Genomic DNA, 23,200 nt, shown 5'->3' with positions numbered 1-23,200 from the left:
CTCTCCACTGGGGGCTGGGTGTCTTCTCGGCTCCACTCCTGTTCTCAGCTTCAGAGGGTCCCAGGTGATTGGGGTTGAGGCGGGGCAGGTTTTAATCTCACCTGGCCTGTTCTCAGGTCTGGAGATAACCTCAGGCCTATTTAATAAGCAACCAACTAGCAAAGATTTCTGTGGTGTGGTTCTCAGGTTCCGATGAGACTGCTTCCCTGCTCCCCTCCCCCACCTGGGCCTTCAGCTGCTCAAGATTTCTTCCTGGTTGCCCACTGGGGTGGGACAGTCGAATGCTTCCCCCCAGTCCACTGGTACCCCTGAACTTACCCCCCAGGCCAGCTGTTCAGCCCAACCATGCACTCGGTTCCAGAAGACGCCTGTGCTGCAACTGATTCATAGGCACTGGGGCAAATTCCTTGGGCTGGTGTCTGGTGTGTTGGCCTGACTGCGGGGTTAGGCTTTATTTGTGGCCCAGCACGGCCCCCTGAAATCTACCTATAGCTGGAGAAAACTCTCAGGAAGTATTTTTGTGTGTTTTTCTGCCCCAAGGGTTATTTTTTTGCTATTTTGGGGGCGATTGTATCAGGAGCCCTATGCATTTAATGTCTTTTCTCCACCATCTTGCAGATTCTTTCAATGATGATTTTATCTTCTGACTCTATAAGATCAGGGCAGTACTCCTTAATAATTTTCTGGAATATGGTGTCTAGACTCTTTTTCTGATTGTGGCTTTCAGGCAGTCCAATGATTCTCAAATTGTCTCTTCTGGACCTGTTTTCCAGGTCAGTTATCTTACTAATGAGGTATTTCACATTTTCTTCTATTTTTTCATTCTTTTGATTCTGTTTGACTGATTCCTGGTGTCTCATCAAGTCATTATCTTCCAACTGTCCGATTATAATTTTTAAGACATTGTTTTCTTCAGTGAGATTATGCACTTTTTTTTCCCATTTGGCCAAATGAATTTTTTAAGAAATTGTTTTCTTTAGTCATCTTTGTGCTTCCTTTTCCATAGACTTTTGGGTATATGAAACACAAAGTTTTAAAATGAATGTTAAAATAGGTTTTACATGTAATTGGGAGGAAAATAAAATTCTAAATAAATGACAAAAAAAAATTAAAATCAATTGCCTAATTTTGAACAGGCTCTGAATGACAGCAGATTGCATTTTCTAATTCATAAGAGGGATAAGATTTCTATAGAATATGAATATTGCCTGAAGGTTTTACCACATTTATTATATTCCTAAGATCTCTTCCTTGTGGATTCTCTGATGTGCAACAAGACTGGGTCTCTCTGTAAAGGTCCTTCCACACTGATTACATTGATAAGGTTTCTCTCTAGTGTGTATTCTCTGATGTCTAACAAGATGGGAGCTGACTGTGAAAGCCTTTTCACACTGATAACATTCAAAAGGTTTCTCTCCAGTGTGGATTCTCTGATGTGCAACAAGACTGGATCTCACTGTGAAAGCCTTCCCACACTGATTACATTTATAAGGTTTCTCTCCAGTGTGGATTCTCTCATGCTGTGCAAGCCTGGAACTCTTTGTGAAAGTCTTTCCACACTGATTACATTCATAAGGTTTCTCTCCAGTGTGGATTCTCTGATGCCTAGCAAGATCGGATCTCTCTGTGAAAGCCTTCCCACACTGATCACATTCATAAGGTTTCTCTCGAGTGTGGATTCTCTGATGTGCAGTAAAACCGGACCTGTACCTGAACTTCTTTCCACACTGATCACATTCATAAGGTTTCTCTCCAGTGTGGATTCTCTGATGTGCAGCACAACTGGACCTGTACCTGAACTTCTTTCCACACTGATCACATTCATAGGGTTTCTCTCCAGTGTGGATTCTCTCATGCTCAACAAGAGAGAATTTCTCTGTGAAAGCCTTCCCACACTGATGACATTCATAAGGTTTCTCTCCAGTGTGGATTCTCTCATGCTGAACAAGACTGCATCTCTTTGTGAAACCCTTCCCACACAGATTACATTCATAAGGTTTCTCTCCAGTATGGGTTCTCTCATGCTGAGAAAGACGGCATCTCTCTGTGAAAGCCTTCCCACACTGATTACATTCATAGGGTTTTTCTCCAGTGTGGATTCTCTGATGTCTAACAAGATTGTAGCTGACTGCGAAAGTCTTTCCACAATGAAGACATTCATAAGGTTTTTTTCCAGTGTGGATTCTCTCAGGTACAACAAGATGGGATTCCCCTGTGAAAGTCTTTCCACACTGATTACATTTATAAAACTTTTTTCCAATGTGAATGTTCTGATGCCTAATAAGATCTGAGTTCCAACCAAAGGCCTTTCCACAACAATGAACTGCATCTCTTCTTATTCCATGGTACAATCTAGCATGGCAAGGAAGATATGACTGATAGGATGAGGTTGCTTTACATTCATTGTATTCAACAGGCTCCTTTCTAATATGAATTTTCTGAAGAGGAATGAACTTAGAGTTCTCACTGAAGGCCTTCCCACTTTTGTCACTTTTCTGATGTCTAATGAGATTAGAATTCAAATTCAAAGCCATTTCCAGATGATTACCTTTGGATATTTTCATTAGAAGAGACTTCTCCTGGGCCTCAAAAGGCTCTAGTTGTTGAGGAAACCATTTCTTTTCTTCACAGTCCTCAAAATATTCATTCCATGAAGTCGTTCTCTTGCTGTTATTAAAGACTGAAAACTGTCTGAGTGCCTTTTCAATTTCACCAAATTCACAGATACTGTTACCCCCCTTGGTATCAGAGTCACAGATTTCTTTCAAATTGCAGTTACAGGCACCATCATTCTCAAATCTAAGCTGGACAAATTCTTCAACAGAAATGTTCACCTTTGTAGCCATCTTCTTCACTTCCAACCTGGTCTCTCCACCTGAAGAAAACAATTATGTATTAACAGAAAGATACATATACCTAAATGTATGTTCTTTTGTCATGTGGCATAATGTCACCTTATTCATATTCTATTTCCCCACTCAAAATGAAAAATTTTAAATTTTAAATAGGCAGAATGAATCTTTGGAAACACCTGCAAGATAGCTTATTTTTTTTTGTAAATAGTACTATGCACAGGTTTATCGTCCTTTGGGCATAGTTACAAATTTCTCTGGACAGGGTTTGGATCAGTTCACAACTCCAGCTACAATTCATTAGTGTTTCAATTTACCCACATCTCCAACAGTGATCATTTTCCTTTTCTGTCATATTAGCCAATCTGAGAGGTGTCAGGTGGTTGTTTTAATTTTCATCTCTCTACTCAAAAGTGATTTAAAGCACTTCTCCATATGAGTAGCAGTCCCTGTGACTCCTGACCTTGAAAACTGCCTGTTCACATTCATTGGCCATTTGTCAATAGGAGAATGGCTTGTGTTCTTCTAAATGTGGTTAAGTTCTCTTTATGTTGGAGACATCAGGCCTTCTTCAGAAACACTTGCTGTAAAAAAGTGATCCCCCACTTTCTGCTTTCCTTCTAATCTTGGTTACATTGATTGTGTTTCTGTAAGCATTTTTTCACTTAATGTAAGCAATATGATCCACTTTGCATTTCATGATGTTCTCTCTCTCTGGTTTGGGCCTAAAATCTTCCTCTGTCCACAAATCTGACAAACTACTCTCTGCTTTCCTAATTTGCTGGGGGTGCCACCCTTTATATCTACATCATGTACTCATTTTGACTGTACCTTGGTATAAGGTGTGAGATGTTTGTCTATGTTTAGTATCTGCCATACAATTTCCATGTCAACCAGCAGTTTCTGTCATATAGGGAGTTCTTATACTAGAAGCTGTACTCTTTTGGTTTCTCAAACCCTATACTATAGTCCTTTACTCCTCCATTTGGTGTACCTAACCTATTCCACTGATCTTGCACTCCACATCTTAGCCATTACCAGAGAGTTTTGATGACTGCTGCTTTATAATATAGTTTTAGAAGGGTATGGCTAGTCCACCTTCCTTTGCATTTCTTTTCTTTTTTTTCTTTTTTCTTTTCTTTTTTTGCTGGGCAATGGGGGTTAAGTGACTTGCCCAGGGTCAAACAGCTAGTAAGTGTCAAGTGTCTGAGGCCAGATTTGAACTCAGGTCCTCCTGAATCCAGGGCCACTCTATCCATTGTGCCACCTAGCAGCCCCCTGCATTTCTTTATTATTTCTCTTTATATTCTTGTCCTTTTGTCCTTCCAGATATATTTTATATTTTTCTATCTCTAGAAAACAATTATTTTCTGGTCGTTTGTCATTGTTTATCCTTCATTCTTGAAGAGGATCAAGATACTGGGGAGGTGATGTCATGACTTATAATGAACAGGATTTGAGTGAGGAAAGACTGTGCAAAGTCACCAACCTCAGTCTCTCCTCCAGGGCCTTCTGGGTCCAGTGGCTAGATGTTTATCAGGACAAGTGGACATAGCCCCAAATGTACTGAATGACCTTTGCCTTTTCAATTAAGGTCTTACTCAGGTCTCAGTTTGTCTGAGGCAATGCCCATTCAGAGACTGAGTGTAGGTCATTTTTGTCCTTCATTCTGAAAGAGGACCATGACATCAGGGTGATCTCATGGGTCCAGTGACAAGATAGATATATATCAGCACCACTGAAGATAGGTCAGGATATTTCATGCAATTGGAGTTGAATGTCTTGCCCCATGACATGCATGAATGAAACCAGCAAGCTGCCTGAGAACAATAGAAAGTTTCTTTAATGAAAAGGAAGATTGAGGTGCACCTTCAGAAGAGGATAGCAACCTTAGGGCCCCTACATCCAAAGCTTCCAAGAAAAATATGACCTGTCTTAGGCCATGAAATTGCTCAAAAGGGACTTTGAAGAGAAAGTAGGATAGAAGGAAGATTTAGAGAAGTAGAGGAAAGAATGGAAAGAGAAATTAGAGCAATGCAGGAGTTATGAGAAAAAAGTCAACAGGTGGAAAAGCCAAATGGAAAAGGAGATAAAAAAGCTCTCTGATGAAAATTATTGGCTAAGAACTAGGATTGAACAAATGGAAGCTAGTGATTTTATGAGAAACCCAGACACAGTAAAGCAAATCCAAATGAATAAAAAATACAGGGCAAAAAGAAATATCTCCTTGGAAAAACAGCTGACGTGGAAAATAGATCCCAGAGAGATAATTTGAAAATCATTGGACTACCTGAAAACCATGACCAAAATAAGAGTTTAGACAGTATCTTCCATGAGATTGTCAGCGGAAATTGCCTTGGTATTCTAGAAGCAGAAGGCAAAAGAAATTGAAAGAATCCACTGATCACCTCCAGAATGACATCCCCAAAGAAAAAGCTCCAGGAATATTATAGCCAAATTTCAGAGCTCCCAGGTCAAGGAGAAAATACTGCAAGCAGTTAGAAAAAAACAATTCCAATACTGTGGAGCAATAGTAAGGATAAAACAAAATCTATCAGCCTCTACATTAAAGGACAGGGGGGCATGGAATATGATATTCCAGAGGGCAAAGGAACTGGGACCACAGCCAAGAATCCTGTACTGATTCCAGGTCAGGTGCTCGAAGCACTGTGCCACCTAGCTGTTCCCTATCCATGACAATTTTTATACATTCTTTAAATGCCCACTGTTTATAATATTGTGAATCTCAAGTAATCTTCCTACTTTTTTTAATTAATAAAGTATTATTTTTTTTCCCATTACATGTAAAGATATTTCTTAACTTTTGTTTATACAAGCTTTCCAATTTCAGATTTTTCTCTCCACCAACAATGCATTAGTGTTCCAATTTTCCCACAGCTTCTCCAACATTTATTATTTTCCTTTTTTGTCATTTTAGCCAATCTGATAGGTGTCAGGTGGTACCTCAGAGTTGTTTTAATTTGCATCTCTCTAATCATTAGAGATTTAGAGCATTTTTTCATATGGGAATAGATAGCTTTGGTTTCTTCATCAGAAAACTGCCTGTTCATATCCTTTGACCATTTCTCAATTGGGGAATGACTTGGATTCTTATAAATTTGATTTAGTTCCCTATATATTTTAGAGATGAGGCCTTTATCAGAAGTACTGGCCTCAAAAATTGTTTCCCAGCTTTCTGCCTCCCTTCTAATTTTGGATGCATTGCTTCTGTTTGTACAAAATTTTTTTAATTTGATGTAATCAAAATCATCCATTTTGCATTTCATAATATTCTCTATCTCTTGTTTGGTCATAAACTGCTCTCCTTTCCAAAGATCTGATAGGTAGACCATTCCTTTCTCTCCTAATTTACCTATGGTATCACCTCTTATGTCTAAATCATGTACCCATTTTGACCTTATTTTAGTATAAGGTGTAAGATGTTGGTCTATGCCTAATTTCTGCCATACTATCTTCCAGTTTTCCCAGCAGTTTTTGTCAAATACTGAGTTCCTATCCCAGAAGCTGGAGTCTTTGGGTTCATCAAACAGTACATTACTAATGTCTTTTACTGCTGTGTCTCCTGTGCCTAGCCTATTCCACTGATCCTCCACTCTATTTCTTAGCCAGTACCAGATAGTTTTGATGACTGCTACTATATAGTAAAGGTCTAGATTTGGTACAGCTAACTCACCTTCCTGTGCATTTCTTTTTCATTATTTCCCTTGATATTCTTGACTTTTTATTTTTCCAGATGAATTTTGTTATTATTTTTTCTAGCTCTATAAAATAATTTTTAGGTAGTCTGATTGGTATGGCACTGAATAAGTACATTAATTTAGGTAGAATTGTCATTTTTGCTATATTAGCTTTGCCTATCCATGAGCAATTGATGTCTTTCCAATTATTTAGATCTGATTTGATTTGTGTGAAAAGTATTTAATTGTTCATATAGTTCCAGGGTTTGTCTTGGCAAGTAGATTCCCAAGTATTTTATATTATCTACCATTACTTTAAATGGAATTTCTCTTTCTATCTCTTGCTGCTGCACTTTGTTGGTCATGTATAGAAATGCTGATGATTTATATGGATTTATTTTATATCTTGCTACTTTGCTAAAGTTGTTAATTGTTTCAAGTAATTTTTGAGTTGATTCTCTAGGATTCTTTAAGTATACCATCATATCATCTGTAAAGAGTGATAGTTTTGTTTCCTCCTTGTCTATTCTAATTCCTTTAATTCCTTTTTCTTCTCTGATTGCTAATGCTGACATTTCTAGTACAATATTGAATAATAGAGGTGATAATGGACATCCCTGTTTCACTCCTGATCTTATATGGAAGGCCTCTAACTTATCTCCATTACATATAATGCTTGCGGATGGTTTTAGGTAGACACTGCTTATTATTTTAAGGAAAGCTCCACCTATTCCTAAGCTCTCTAGTGTTTTTATTAGGAATGGGTGCTGTATTTTGTCAAAAAAAGAAATTGAACAAGCCATTAATGAACTCCCTAAGAAAATATCCCCAGGGCCAGATGGGTTTACAGGTGAATTCTACCAAACATTTAACGAAAAATTAATTCCAATATTATACAAAATATTTGGAAAAAGCAAGTGAAGAAGGAATTCTACCAAATTCATTTTATGACACAAATATGGTGGTGATACTGAAACCAGGCAGAGCAAAAACAGAGAAAGAAAATTATAGACCAATTTCCCTAATGAGTATTGATGCTAATTTTTTTATTTTTTAGTGAGGCAATTGGGGTTAAGTGACTTGCCCAGGGTCACATAGCTAGTAAGTGTTAAGTGTCTGAGGCCGGATTTGAAATCAGGTACTCCTGACTCCAGGGCTGGTGCTCCTTCCACTGTGCCATCTAGCTGCACTGATGCTAAAATCTTAAATAAGATATTAGCAAGGAGATTACAGCAAGTGATCACCAGGATAATACACTATGACCAGGTGGGATTTATACCAGGAATGCAGGGCTGGTTCAACATTAGGAAAACTATCAACATAATCAACCAGATCAATAAGAAAACTAACCTAAATCATAAGATTATCTCAACAGATGCAGAGAAAGCTTTTGACAAAATACAGCACCCATTTAATTATTTTCAGTACTATATCCACCATTTCTTATTTTCTTTTCTAATCCAAAGATATCGTGCTACTTCCTGCCCATATACTCAATATTCATTCCAATTCCTAATCTATATTATATTTCAAAACATATCTTGAATCCAACATCTATCTATTAGGAAGTTAACAGCAGGAGTTTCTAATAGTCCTCTGGTACCACATCTCATGTAGTGGTTCAAGAACTCTTTGGAGGATCATGATGATGAAGTCCAAGGCATTTTAGCTAAAAATTATTTAATGCAAAACAATCTGGTACTAGCAAAGAAATAGAGTAGTAGATCAGTGGAAAAAAATAGCTACATATTACAGTATAGTAATTGATTATACTAACCTAGTATATGACAAAACCAAAGATCCAACTTTTTGTAACAAATACTCATTATCTGACAAAAACTGCTGGGGAAATTAGAAAAGAGAATGGCAGAAACTAGGTATAGACCAACATCTCACATGGTGTTTTAACATAAGGCCATAAAGGATGATAACTTAAGGACATAAAAAGAACATGGAACAGGGTAAGAAGTCAGTACCAAAAAAGACATAGAAAGCATTATAAAATGCAAAATAGATATTTGTTATTGTAGAAAATTAGAAAGCTTTTGCACAAACAAAACCAATTAAACCAATAGTATAAGAAAGCAGGAAACTGGGAAAGAATTTTTGAAACATGTTATCTTTCACAAAAGATACATTTCTCCAATATATAGAGAAGTGAATCAAATTAATAAAAATATGTCATTCCCCAATAGGTAAATGGTCAGTGTATATGAACAGACAGCTTTTACTACTTTAATTTTTTTTTATTTGTATTTTTTGGGTGAGGCAGTTGGGGTTAAGTGACTTGCCCAAGGTCACACAGCAAGTTAAGTGTCAAGTGTCTGAGGTTGGATTTGAACTCAGGTCCTCTTGAATCCAGGTCCAGTGGTCTATTCACTGCGCCACCTAGCTGCCCCACAGACAGCTTTTAGACAAAGAAATTAAAGTTATCTACAGTCATATGAAAAAATGTTCTAAATCACTGGATCAGGGAAATAGAAATTAAAACAACTCTGAGGTAGCACCTCACACTGATGGGAAACTAATAAACTCTTGGTGGAGTTGTGAATTGATCCAACCATTCTGGAGAATAATTTGGAACAAAGTCCAAAGGATTATGAAAATGTGCATGCCCTTTGATCCAGCAGTACCACTGCTAGGGTTACATCCCAAGACATCCCCAAAAAAGGAAAAAAAACCTACTTGTAAAAAATATTTATAACAGCTCTTTTTGTAGTGGCTAAGAAAATCAAAGGGATGCCCATCTACTGGGGAATGGCTGAACAAGCTCTGGTAGATGATTATAATGGAACATTATTGTGTTATAAGGAATCATAAGCAAGGTAGATTCAGAAAGTCCTTATTATGAACTGATGAGCAGAACCAGAAGAACATTGTGCGCAGTGACAATGATGTTGTTTGATGAAGAGCTGTGAATGACTTAACTATTCTCAGCAATACAATGATCCAAGACAATCCCAAAGGATGAATGATGAAGCATACTCTCCACCCCCAAGACAGAACTGATATTTTATTTCTTTTCTTATATAAAATGACTAATATGGTAATGTTTTATATAATTACCCATGTATACCATGTATCTGATAGCCTTCTGCCTTTGGGAAGGTGTAGGAAAGGGAGGCAGGGAGAGAATTTGAAACTCAAAATTTTAAAATAAAAATGTTTATTAAAAAATATTTAAGGGGCTTCTAGGTGGCACAGTGGATAGAGCACCAGCCCTGGAGTCAGAAGTACCTGAGTTCAAATCTGGTCTCAGACACTTAACACTTACTAGCTGTGTGACTCTGGGCAAGTCACTTAACCCCAATTGCCTCACTAAAAAAAATTTAATGCCACCTTATGCAGTCAAGAATTGCCAAGGTTTGTTTGCTGTGTATTTTTTTCCTGGAACAACAAGTAGATACATGTTTGAGGCATTAAGATATTTCATTGTGCAGTGATTCCCAACCATCATGATTAGGCATAAAATGAAGTTATTAAAAAAAAACAAACTTCTGGTTGGTTTCAGTGCTGCAAGTCTCACCAATCCACTGAATCCCCAACCTAGCTGTCAAATTCATCTACTCCAGGACACTTCTGATCATGTCACTGCCCCCTCAATAAAACACTTCCTATGGCCTCCCCATTAACAGCATCTAATATAAAATCCTCTGCATGGCTCTTAAAGGCCTTTATCATCAGCCCCTCTCCTATTTTCCCAGGCTTTCTTCACCTTATTTTCCCTCCACATGTGTGATAATCATGTTATTTTGTTTCTTGACCAGCAACATCTCCTGACTCCATGTTCTCTCTGGCTGTCCCTCATGCTTGCTCTGGCTTCCCTGAAGTTCCACCTAAAATCCCTCCTTTTACAGTAAGTCTGCTCCTGTCTTCCTCACCCATAGGGCCTTCCCTGTCTTGATGAGATCCAATTTATCCTGGATACATTGGGTTGGTAGATCCTTGTTTACATGTTGTCTTCCCCATTAGAGGACTCCTTGAGAGCAAGGCTTATCTTTTGTCATTCTTTGTTTTGCTAGTGTTTAGCGGTGTCTGGAACATAATGGGTGCTTAATAAACATTTATTGACTGGAATAAAGACCAGGAAAGAATTCAGCATGGACACCCTCAGCCCATGTGAGATGCTTTCAGGAGAGTTTGATGCCCCAAATTTCAAAATGATGACTTCTTACACCATCAAAATTTTATACCCCTGAGACGTGGGGAAAAAATGGAGTTATAGGGGACCCAGAGAGCCTTGCCTGACCTTTCTTAAGGCCAGCCCAGAGTCAGGAGAATTTCAAAGGAAATGATCTTGGACCTTGGACTGTGAATACAGACAATAGAAATTAAATCCACACCTACCTGAAAGACCTTGCCCCCCAACAGGGGCTCTACCTTTACTAATATTTAATATGCTTTAATAAATGCTTAATGCCCAAACTAGTTCAATAGCCTCTAATTTCTAAGTACCAATATATTATAAACTCCTGCTAAGTTTCCCTACAACTTGGGACAGAAACAGATCGCTCCCACATAATTTTAAATGTCACAAAGGAAACTGAAAGGCCAAGGAGTTTGACTTGCTCCTCTGTATGAGGAAATTGGGGCTCTAAGTTTCAATTCCTTGCACAGGATCCTACTGCTGAAATGTGCCTAAAAATCAATTCCAACTAAGATCTTCCTGCCCACAAGTCTAGCACTCCCTTCAGCACAACACTTAGAGACCTCTTATGATAGCTGTCATGCACCTGCTTTTGTCACTCACCTGGACAGGATATCCTTGGACCTTTGTGCTCTACCATCCCTGGCGATTCCCCTTCCTGGAAAGGAGAGCTCAAATCTTCTCTAGAAACTGGAAGTCCTAGGAATAAAGAATAAGGAAGGGATGAGAATTAAGAGAAACGTACAATTTAGCCCTCCTTAGGGAATGAAGACATGCAAGCAAAGAGGACAGGATGGTTCCCAGGAGGTCTCAAGAATAGTTGCCAAGGTATTGATTGCTGGGATCTTTGGGGGCAGCCTGAGATCAAAACTTACCCTTTATTCACCTCTTTCCTAGAAGGATGGGAACACTGCCTAGCTTCAATTATCTAGAAATTGGAGGCTGTGGTAGTGCAATGGTAACAGCCCAGGGCCTAGAGTCAGTAAGACCATTTCAAACCAGTGCCAGACACATGGTAGCTGTGTCCCCCTGGATGAGTTGTGTAACCTGTTTGCCTGTTACCTCAACTATGAAATGGGGATGATAATACTACCAGATCAAATGATAATAAGTGTAATACACTTTGCCCAGTGCTAGATATAAAGCAGGCATGTATGAATGCTTATTCCATTCCCTTCCTTTCCCAACATCTGGACTGGAATTTGAGAGAACAAAGAGGAAAGCATCAGGATAAACTTGCTAGGCCTGGCAGGATGAGGAGCAGGGAGCTGCCATGTCAGTAGCTCAGAGTCACCAGAGACAAAGGTCCTTACCCACAGAGAGCAGGTTCTGGACATTCTCCAGCATGACCTCCTTGTACAGCTCTCTCTGAGGATGGTCCAAGAGGCGCCACTCCTCCTGGGTGAAATGCACAGCCACATCCTTGAATGTCACCAACTCCTAAGCCATCAAAAGTCACATGATTTAGAGCTGAAAAAGACTTCAGAATTCACCTAATCCAACCCTCATCAACTTAGAGGAAGAAACTGAAGCACAGAAGGGATTTGCCCAAAACTCATATATTTATGAGGGGCAGCAACAACACTTGAAACCACATCCAATAAGAGCCCAATGGAATATTGAGGAAAGCATTTTATATTGAAGTGAGAACCATGTTAGAATGATAAAACTTCAATAAAGGTCTTACAATGAAATGTTTCTCCCCATAGGCTAAAGGAGAAGGTATGTGCTCTGTGATCGAAGTATCAGAGTCCTTGGAGAAGAAAGCAAGGTAATATGAAATTCTTTCTCACCTGAAGGGATATGTTACATGTCATAAGGGATATGGATTCATGAAGACCCAACTTCAAATCCAGCCTCAGATACTTGACACTTACTAGCTGTGTCACCCTGGTCAAGTCACTTAACCCTCATTGCCCCTCAAAAAAAAAAAAAGGAAAAAATAATTACTTACAATCTGCCCTGAAGTAAGAGTTATGAGAACCTTTTTCAGGGAAAAGTGAAAAAACATTATCTATTGTATGAATTGAGGTCTTGGTGTAACATCAGGTACGATGTGTCAGAGCCAAAATAAATTTTCTCTTTGCTTTATGATTGCTTTCACTAGTTAGTGGAATATATTTATTCATTTTAATATTTAGTTACATAAAAATAAGAGGAACTATGATGGGGAAAGGAGAAATCATTCGTTTATTTTAAAAATTACACTTTTTATATTTTTATATATTTTTATATTTTATATATTTTTATATAATTTTTTATTGACTGGGGTTGGAGATCAAGCTTATAAGATATTGACAGTTTATTTATAAAAAAGAAATGATCACAACTTAGCCCTAACACTTTAGAACATTGGGCAGCAAGCATCAGGACAAACAATTAAGAAGCAGACTGATGAATAACAGACAAGAGAGCAGCTACATCTGCAAATCCTTATATACTTGGGAAGCTCGGCTATTTCTCCCAATCTGCTACATGCGGAACCTGAGCTTGGCCAATGTACTTGGATTTTGAACCTCTTCCATTTCAAGCAGAATGATATGATCCACTTTTTTAGAGGTTCTATTCTTTTGGAGCAAATCTTTTTCTTTTTCTTTCTTGTGATATTAAGTTCATTAAAATAATATATTTAGGGGCAGCTAGGTGGTGCAGTGGATAGAGCACTAGCCCTGGATTCAGGAGGACCTGAGTTCAAATCCAGCCTCAGACACTTGACACTTACTTGTTGTGTGACCCTGCAAAAGTCACTTAACCCCAATTGCCTCACCAAATATATATATATATATAATTTATTCAATGTTAAAATAAACATATTTATTTAAAGTTGAGTTACCAATTCTTCTTCTCTTTTCCTCCCTCCCACCCTCCCTGAGACACCAGACCATCAGATGACAGATATACTTGTGCAATCATGCAAACCACTGTCAGATTAGTCATTTTGTATCAAAAACCTTGAATAAAAGAAAAATGGAAGAAAGTAAAAAATAGCCTCCTTCAGTCTGTGCTCAATCAACATGATTCAATCAGTTTCTTCGGAGATGGATTGTATGCTTTATCAGTTGTCCCTTTGGGATTGTTGTGGATCATTGTAAGGAGCAATTCTTTTTCACATAGATGAAAATATCTTCACTTTTTGCCATTTTAATTTTTTCCTCAAAAGATGTGATTTGTCAAATTTATGCTGATTTGATTTTTATTTCCTTCAACTGTTTTAGCTGCAACATGAGGATACTAAGAGGTCCTTCCTGCCAGGGTTCTTCTGAGGTTCAAATGAAACATTCTTTGTAAAGAACTTCACATCATGCCTGGCGCATGGTAAACTCTATGGCAATGTTGATCCGCATCCTTTTCCTCCCTCCCACAGTCCCCTAAGTGGTTGCTCTGCCCCTTGTCTCTCAGCACTCTGGGCCATCCTCTTCAGTATTGCTTCAATGCCACATACAACCTGGTCACTCTCTTTCAGCCTCATAAGACACTCACGACTCATCCTCTTGCCTTTGCAACCCAGACACATTGGCCTTTTCTCTTTTTGGGCTCTGCTCTTTCTCCTTGCCTTTCTGCCTCTTTTAATCCATGTTGCCGTCCCTCTGTCCCCTGAAAACACATTTTCTGCATAAATCCTTGCCTGTTATCTCCTACCACTGGGAGCCTTTCCTCCAAATTATTTTCTATTGGGTACTATTGTATTTATCTGAATTTATCCAATCCTACTGATGCTGTACCTGTTTTTGTCAGTACTTCTTGTCTGTTCTATGAGAATTTAAGCTCATTGGAATGGGCTTTATTCCATTAATTGCAGCTATCTCTCTCATAAGCAGTACAGTGCCTATCGTCCTTTGTTCTCAAAGAGGGCCAAACAGACATCACTATTACAATCATGCTACAGTGTCTGACTGGCTGATCAGACCAGTGCACGCTCAGAATGCTCTACCACAGGTTCAGACCTTCAATTTGCTATTCTGCCTAATACTTCTTGTCCTTTACAATTTTCTTCCAAGACTCCAAAATACTGAAGAAGTAGCTCTGGCAAAGCACAATCCAAGTAATCAATGTGGACATCACTGAAAATTAGACTGCCAACAGAAGTGAACATATCTACAGTATTTAAATCTTCTCCACTTGCTGAAATGATGGTTCCAGGTATACGTGGGATGGTGCTGGCTGACGAAGCACCTGTGTTTTCTTAGTGCTACTTGTTAGGCCAAAATAAGCAACAGAGAATTGACCCCTATTTTGTGACATATCAACTTCAGAGTGTACTGAATGGATAGTCATCAGCAAACAAACAAAAAAATTAAGCCCTAAATGCTCCCTCTACTTTTCTCTTGTCCTGTAGTCTTTTTTTTTTTTTTTGTGAGGCAATTAGGGTTAAGTGATTTGCCCAGGGTCACACAGCTAGTAAGTGTGTAAATCTTTTAAAGTTGAATAATTTACCCTGTTCAATAGGTGACATTGGTTCTGTGTTTCACCTCATTCAAGGCATCTGACTGGGAAAGGGCAGGAGTCCATGATCCAGAACTCAGGCAAGCTGGACATCATGGGATAGATGTTCAATGATGATAAAGTTCTACAGGAAAATAGATTTTGACATAATTTTCCATAACCCCTCACAACAGACAGTATCAAAGGCTTTAGTGATGAACATTTTGTACAGATCTCTGTTCTTCCCCTGGCATTTCTCCTGGAATTGTCAGGGAGCAAACACCATATTGACTGTTCCTCAGCCCTTTCTGCAGCCACACTGGCTCTGAGGTAGATGATCATCTTCCATGTGAAGGCTCAGACTATTAAGGAGGACTGTTGGGGCAGGTAGGTGGTGCAATGGATAGAGCACTGGCCCTGGATTTGGGAAGACCTGAGTTCAAATCTGGCCTCAGAGATTTGACACTAGATGTGTGACCCTGGGCAAGTCACTTAACCCAAGTTGCCTCATCCAAAAGAAAAAAAAAAGCAAGACTTGGAAAGAGGAAATTATCTTGCCAGCAATGATAGAGAGAGAGTCTCCTCTGTCACAGGACAATCCATTTCCTTTACCTTTATACACATGGACAATGGAAGCATCCTGGAGCTACTGGGGGATAACCCCCTCTTGCCATATAATCCAGAAAATGTTAGCCAAAGTTTGTATGAGCAATGCACTCCTCCCCCCCTTGTAAATCTCAGCTGGAACAAAATCAGCACCAGATGCTTTGTCAGAGGAGAGGAGCTAATGGCATTCAAACTTCTTCAGCTGAAAACTTGGCTAGATTAGTTTTGATTGCAAAACCTATGCCAGATTTCCTGGGCTCCCCTTCACTGTGGCCACTCCAAAAAAAATGTGTCTCCAGGCCCAAGTTCAGGAAGCTGGCCTTCATTGGCCAGCCTTGTTTTACTTAGGGCTGCTGTTGGGATGTGATACTGCCTGAGTTCTCTTATAAAAAAAGTTGTTCATCTCTCAGGTCTACTGGATTGTCTGCGGTCCCTAAGGGTGCACACATTTCATAGACTGATGGGGAGCGAGTCACCTTTGCAGAATTTTTTTATGGTTTTTGTTTTGACAGGAAGGTGGGATCCCCCACGTGTTGGGGTTATCAGGCCAAGGTTGAGTAAGCAGATGATTCTTAGGGCATCTGTTCTATCCCATTCCTCATCCCAGGAGGTGACCAATGCAGAAGAATCTGGCCAGCCTGGGCTGCCACGTGCCACTGCTGCTTTCAGGGAGAAGAGGGCCTGGGGCCTAGGCCACCTGTGTGCAGGGTTGTGACTACAGCTCCCTGTGACTCTCCATCTGCTGCTAGATCACGCACCTGTCACCACAGGACTTTGAGAGATAAAAATAGCAAAGTGCTATGGGTGATGTCCTTTAATTCATTCATAAATTGCATTTAATTAAGTCAGAGTGGGACAAAGTCATCAGCCTCACTCCTCCTTCCCTGTGGCCTCCTGCCCCTCCCCCTTCCTCCTTGGCTAGAGAGGGATTGACTTCCACCTGAGGTAAACGACCAGTGGCTTCATGATTGATTGATGACAGTCTGTTGAGATCATTATGGATGTGTTCAGCTCATCTCTCCAGGATCATGTCCTTATCATTTACTCTCAATTCAGTTTTTACTTTTGCTCAAAATGTAACTCTTCTCCACTATTAGGTCTTTATCCCAAAGAGATCATAAAAAAGGCAAAAGAACCCACATGTACAAAAATGTTTATAGGAGGGGCAGCTAGGTGGTGCAGTGGATAAAGCACTGGCCCTGGATTCAGGAGGACCTGAGTTCAAATCTGAATTCAGACACTTGACACTTACTACCCGTCTGACCCAGGGCAACTCACTTACCCCTCATTGCCTTGCAAAAAACCCCCAAAACAACAAAAACCTAAAAAACCTCTGTGTGTGTGTGTGTGTGTGTGTGTGTGAGTGTGTGTGGCTACTCTTTTTGTGGCTGGAAAGAATTGGAAATTGAGGGGATGCCCATCAATTGGGTGATGGTTAAACAAGCTGTGATATATTGTGATATTGATATATGAATGGAATGGAATGTTACTGTGCTATAAGAAATGATGAGCAGATGGATTTCAGAAAAACCTAGAAAGGCTTACATGAACTGACTCTGAGTGAGATGAGCAGAACCAGGAGAACATTATACAGACTTTATGAACAACACTGTGTGATGATCAACTGTGCTAGATTTCACTTTTCTCAGCAACACAATGGTCCAAGATAATTCCAAAGGTCTCATCATAGAAAATGCTCTTCACATCCATACAGAATAAAGAACTGTGGGATCTAGATGCAGATTGAACCATACTGTTGCTACTGTTTTTGTCTTTCTTTTTTCTTTTTTCCCTTTTGTTCTGATTCTTCTTTCACAACATATGCAGATATATTTTTAATGTGGGCAAGTCACTTAAACCTTATTGCCCCACTTCCCCCCTGAAAACATTGAAAATTATCTCTACATGTAACTAAAACATAATAAAATACTTTTGTGATAAAAAGGTACCTTTTCCTATTTCTCTGCCCCAACCCAATCTTATCTAAAACTTCTTTGTAACCCTGTCTATGATAACAAGACCTAACCCATTTTACCCAAAGGTTAGGTCATATAACTCAGGAGGGGAGACTGTCTCTCCATCATCTGTGGAACTCTGAGACACACATGTCCATCAACCACTCAAGGTGAGAGAATAAATGAACCAGAGTTTACTGTCTGGCTGTAACTTCTGCTCCCTTATTCTGGCCATCCCTAGGAAGGACCCTGACAAATGTTCCAACAGGATCATGGGAGATAATGTTTATACGACTCCCAGCACACAGCAGACACCAGATAACCCTGTCCAGTCTTCTTGCACCTCAGTCCTCTTCTCTCTGACCTGGGGAGACTGGCCTCCTGGATGACCTTGACCAAGACCCTCCATCACCTGATCTGTGCCTTTCCAATGGCTGTCTCTCATGCTTGCACTGACCTCCCTGCTCACCTGGGCCTCCTAGTGTTGTGGGAGCAGGGACCCCAAACCCCAAGGAATCATTAAACTTTGCCAAGGGAAAAGCAGCTCCATCTCCCATCTCAAGAATTTGGTGTGGCTAAGTAAAAAGACCCTGGTCTGCAAGGAACAAAGATGATATACTGATGAGGGTGGGTGCTATTCCTCCCCAGGCACTCCTTACCAGTTGTTACCCTTCCAGTGGTCTTACCCCTCCTAACTGCTTTGTACATGGCTTTTTTTAAATAAACATAGAATGGACCAGATCTTCTCTTACCCAGGGAGACAGGTTTTCAACAGTGATTCTGTCTCCTGGTCATATGTTCCTCTCTCCTAATAGATCACTTTTCATTTGACAAGGTTTCTGATGAGCCTCCAAGTAGTGGGTGAGCTTGCCTGCTAATCCAGGTCACAAGTCTCCTCAACATTATGGTGCTGAAACCCAGCAAAAGTCATTGGGCAGGTAAAAAGGTGGGCTGCTCATGTGGCTCTTGGATTCCCCAGGTGGGGTGTACACTCTGCTTTCTCCTGTAGGGATCCAAAGTCTCAGTGGGTGGCCCCACGGTCAGAGGTATGAATAGCCAGCCAGGCTACTTCTAGATTCTCTTTGATTTACAGTCACATGACATCCAGACTCAAGAATGGCTCAGGTTTTTGTCAGCACCCACTTGGAGGCAGGTGTGGGCATCTGTGCCTGAGGTCTAGCCCAGCACACCATGAAAAGGGACAAGGAGAAAGCATTCCCTGTGGCCCTCCCTGCTCAGGTGTATCCTTAAAAAATAGGGGGAGAAATGGGATTTAGGTACAAAGAAGTGAATGGTTTTCCACCATAACACATGAGCCTCCAATTCCTTGGCTGAGCTAGCCCCTAGATGCAGGTCACGAGGCCCCCAGCACTGGCTTCCTTCACATCTCAGCAAAATCCTCACCTTCTGAAAATGAGCTTTTCCTGGTCCCTGACACTGCTTGGGCCTTCCCTCTGAGGGGGCCTCCCATTCATACTGTAGAGACCTTGTGTGGACCCAGCTGCTGCCATGTTATCTTCCAAGGGGACTGTGAGCCCCTTGAGGGCAGGGAATGTTATTGTTTAAACCTTCCTTTGCATCCCCAGTAGGTTGGCACAGTGCTTGGCACAGAGGAGCCACTGTCTAAATGCTCATTGACTTGACCTAAGAAATGACAAATGAGAGAGATTCAGAGAGACCAGGGAAGACTGGGGTGGCCTGAGGCAGAAGGAAATGAGCAGAACCAGGAGGGCAATGTCTGCTCTGCTGACAGCCCTGCAAAGGACAATGTACATGTAACAGTATAAAGCTTCCTGGGCTCTGCTGGATTCCACCTTTGCTGATGCTGGTCAGGTCTGGGGATGGGCTGCACTCACCTGGGATGAGGGTCTCTGGGTCCCTGGAGCCATTCTCTCTGGATCCAGTTCTGGTTGTCTGCAAACTGGCCTGGGGAGGGAGAAGGGTCTCAGAGTGGGAGAGACATTGTCTTTGCATTTTCTTCCCAGAGTGGACACTGGCCTTCCTGGAATTACAGAGCTTGAAGTCTCAGAGCATTTACAAAGGCCCTCCCCTCAGGGGAGAGACTCTAACCAGAACAGCAGGGCAGCAGGGTCAGGTTTGGAAGTGAGCTTGGCTTCAACAGGAAGAGGACTTGCCACCTTTTCTACCTCCTTCCCTGTGGCCTCCTGCCCCTCCCCTTTCCTCCTGCAGAGACTCAGGAGGCAGAAGGGGCCGGGGATCCCAGAGGGGAGGAGACCAGGCAGAGACTCAATGACCACATACCCAGAGCTCTACCTCCACCTGATTCTATGGGTGAGGTATGTAAGTCAGGCAGCTGTGATCCAATGGTAATACTGGGCATGGCATCCTAGGACTTTGGGGATGGGACAGGCTTCCTTTATAAGTAAGAAGAGACACCCCCAGAGCCAGGATTGGAGGGGGGCTTGCTCCTGGCCAGCCAAGAGGACACTGACCAAGAGGTCACAATGGGAGAGATAGGTGGCTTGGTGGATAGAGCCCTGACCCTCCTCACTTAAATCTAATTCATTGCAAGTCATGATGTGTGTCATGATCCTCTTTGAGAGGAAGGACAAACAGACAACAACAACAGAGTGGGAAGATGAGGCCCAATGGAAAGGATAACCATCAGAAGCAGGATGTGGAGAGGGGCCCTTGTTCTGACCTACCTGGCACCTGCTTGTGCAGAGCTGGCTCCCAGAAGACAGAGAGATCTCGGGTCCAGGGAAGGCACAGAGATCTCACCTGTGAGGGAAGAAGAGACCTCAGCTTGAAATGAAGGAAGAGAGAGCTCAGATCTAAGGGCTTCTACCTCCAGCCATGCTGCTCTGGGTAAGGCCTCCTATTCCCAAGGGTCAAGCCCTGCCCAGCCTCCCTCTCCTGGAATGACCTCTCTCCTCCCCTTCCCACCTCCCAGGCTTCCAAACTTCACCCCAGGAAGAGAATTCCCCCAAGGCCACCCCCTACCTGGAGGCTCAGTTCTGAGGCCTCTCCTCCCCCATTGCTCTACCACCTCTGCCCCCTCCCTTACCTGCTCTGGGACTCCAACCCCCCTCAGCAGAAACTCCTGCCCTGCCAGCTCTCCCCCCACCACCACCACACCCATCTTCTTCCTGGTTCTCCCAGCCATTCCCCTCCCCTGAAGCCCCCCTTTCTTCTCTTTAGTCTGGGCCCCAGACTTTCCCACCCCTCCTTAACTCTCCTCCAAACTGAAAACATTCACCCCCCTTGGCCCATCCCCACTCTTGACCTTCCATACCCCAGTCCTCACACTGAGGGAGTGTTTCCTTCTGTCTTGTTTTTCTTCCCTCAGAGATGTTCTCTCAGAGGAAGACAGCTGGATCCTAAGGGGGAGCTGAGGCCGGGACACCTGGGTCCCAGGGCATAATGACCTTTCTCTGTGGCTGTTTCCTGATTCAGCCACTGGAATCCCTCCCCTGGGAGGTCTCACTAGTTCCCTCTTCATCCCTCAAAACTCAGGTACTAGGGGAAGTGAAGAGGCACAGAAAGCAGGACAGGCTGGTCCTGGGGCACAAGAATGCCAGGAAGTGATTGTGATATGGGGAGGCCTGAACTTTCAGCCTGTAGGAGACCATCACCTACACCTTAGATTTTTTTTCGCCCCAAAGCCAATAGAGTTAGATAAGTCAATACAGTTTTGATGTTTTGTTGAAAGCTGATTGAGAAACCCTCATGTGCAGTATAAATGTGAGTGATTATCATTCGTGATGGTTTTGTGGGGAAGAGGGGAGCCTGGGTGAGTGGAGGGGGTAGCAGGCTAGAGGTCTTTGTCTCTTCCTCCCAGGCTCAGAGGAGATGTCTCTGGGGAGACATCTGGCTTGGAAAGGAATGTCTCCCTGGATCCCATTCCCATGGGGAGGGGCCGTGCAGGAGCAGGGTGGAGTCAAGTTTGGCCTTGAATGGCCAGGAAGGGTGAGGGCTGGGGAGAGCAGGAACATCAATCATGGGCGTTATGGGAGGTGGGAGGACAGATTCCAGGAGCGGCCCCATCTGGCTTCAGTCACCTCTGGCCAGCCTGAGAAGAAATCAGAGAAGGCAGAGTCTCCAAGACAAGATGCCGGCCTGGAGCTCTGAGGTCTCTTCTCTCCTCTAGCCCAGGGGCCTTTGAGAGCTGGCCAATGAAAAGTGGCCTCCAGCCTTGGGCACCATCTCAGGCCCTGCTCAGTTTTCTATTTCCCTTGGCCAGCTCATCTGGCCCTCCCCCCAGCCCGGCCCAGGCTGGGGCCCAGGCTGAACTGGGAGAGTCCTGCAGACACACTGAGGGACTGCAGGAAGCCCAGCTCCAACCACCAACGTTCTCCTGGCTGCCATTGGGGTCCTCCTGACTCCAGGCCAAGTCCTCTACCACTGCACCGCCCAGCAGATGCTTAATTCATTATTCATTGATTGGCCTGTTCAGGCTTCTTGACTGAGCTGGCCATGGAAGTAGAAGATGCTGAGGTTCTAAGGAAGCCTTGGGGCTGTGACCCCTTTCTGCCCCTGCTCAGCTTCACTTCTAAGGGCCCTGTGGGCAGGGACCAGGGTCCCAGGAGCCAGGGAACTTGTGGCTCCCTCTTAAGGGTCAGGGGAACTGGGGCTTGCTTCTCAATTCCTCTTACCTCTCCCAGTGTATGGGGGAAGGAAATCAGCTCCAATGAACAGATTCCAGAATTTGCAATAAGGTCCAGCCAGCAGGTCTGCCCTGAGGAGCCTACCTGAGTACAGGTGCTGGCAACCCTGACCAGAAATCCAAGTCATTTTGGTGACAGACCCATCCCCAGAAAGCAGAGGGAATTGTTGGGTCATCTCCCCTCCTTCCATCTCTGAGCCTGGCTCCAGTCAACTGGATTGGCATTGCTTATTCCTTCATCCCCACTCACTCCTGGACTCTGGAATCCCCTTTCATTGCCTCCCCCCTCTCAGCCTGGGCTTTCCTCTCTAATCCCCTTTCTAAGGGAAGTTTAGACTGGGAGGGGCTTGGGGCTGGAGCGGCCCATGGACACGCCTCCCAGGCTGTAGGAGGCGGAGCCAAGATGGCGGAGAGGAACCCGGAAGTTGCCTGAGCTCCCCGAAATCTCCCTTCGAAATCACCTTAAATTAAACCTACAGAAGGATGGAGTGAAACGATCTTCTGGCTTAAGACAACCCGGAAGGTCTTCAGGAAAGGTCTGTCTCACGTGGGTCAAAGGGCGAGAGGGAGGACGACAGATAAAAGTGCCGCTGGTGAAGCCGTGACAGGGAAGAGGAATCGGTCCTGAGCCCAAAAAGTCCTCTTGGAAGAGCTGGCCAAGGAGCTGACCCCCCGCCGAGTCAGCCTTCCCCCGTCAGCTGGTGGGAGTCTGACTTTAGAACCTTAGAAATGCTAATGACGCCCCCAGGATCTCTCCTGCCCCAGTCCCCTCCCCTTCTCCCCCTCCCATTTGGGAGTCTTCCTTTGTTTCTCCTGAATGGCCCCTTGATCAGTTTCTGAAACTGTAGCTCTGCCAAGTTCCAGCCTGTCAATTGCAGGAGATTCTAAGACTA

At 42.6% G+C, this 23,200-nt stretch overlaps 1 protein-coding gene across 1 annotated transcript; it reads right to left on the bottom strand.

Moving 5' to 3' along the window:
- Positions 1–1,229: 1,229 nt before the first annotated feature.
- LOC122748409 (zinc finger protein 883-like) lies at positions 1,230–20,783 on the bottom strand. Its single transcript, XM_043994049.1, has 8 exons — positions 20,709–20,783; positions 20,347–20,422; positions 19,537–19,606; positions 19,085–19,184; positions 12,011–12,137; positions 11,301–11,396; positions 2,130–2,875; positions 1,230–2,024 (listed from the first exon to the last, which is right to left on the bottom strand). The coding sequence occupies exons 1-8, from the start codon at positions 20,781–20,783 to the stop codon at positions 1,230–1,232; spliced, it is 2,085 nt and encodes a 694-aa protein (XP_043849984.1).
- Positions 20,784–23,200: the final 2,417 nt, after the last annotated feature.

Source organism: Dromiciops gliroides, chromosome 3 (genome assembly GCF_019393635.1).
Source record: "Dromiciops gliroides isolate mDroGli1 chromosome 3, mDroGli1.pri, whole genome shotgun sequence".
Taxonomy (NCBI): Eukaryota; Metazoa; Chordata; class Mammalia; order Microbiotheria; family Microbiotheriidae; genus Dromiciops; species Dromiciops gliroides.
Note: the sequence above shows the minus strand (reverse complement) of the source record. Positions and strands in the feature narration are given on the sequence as shown.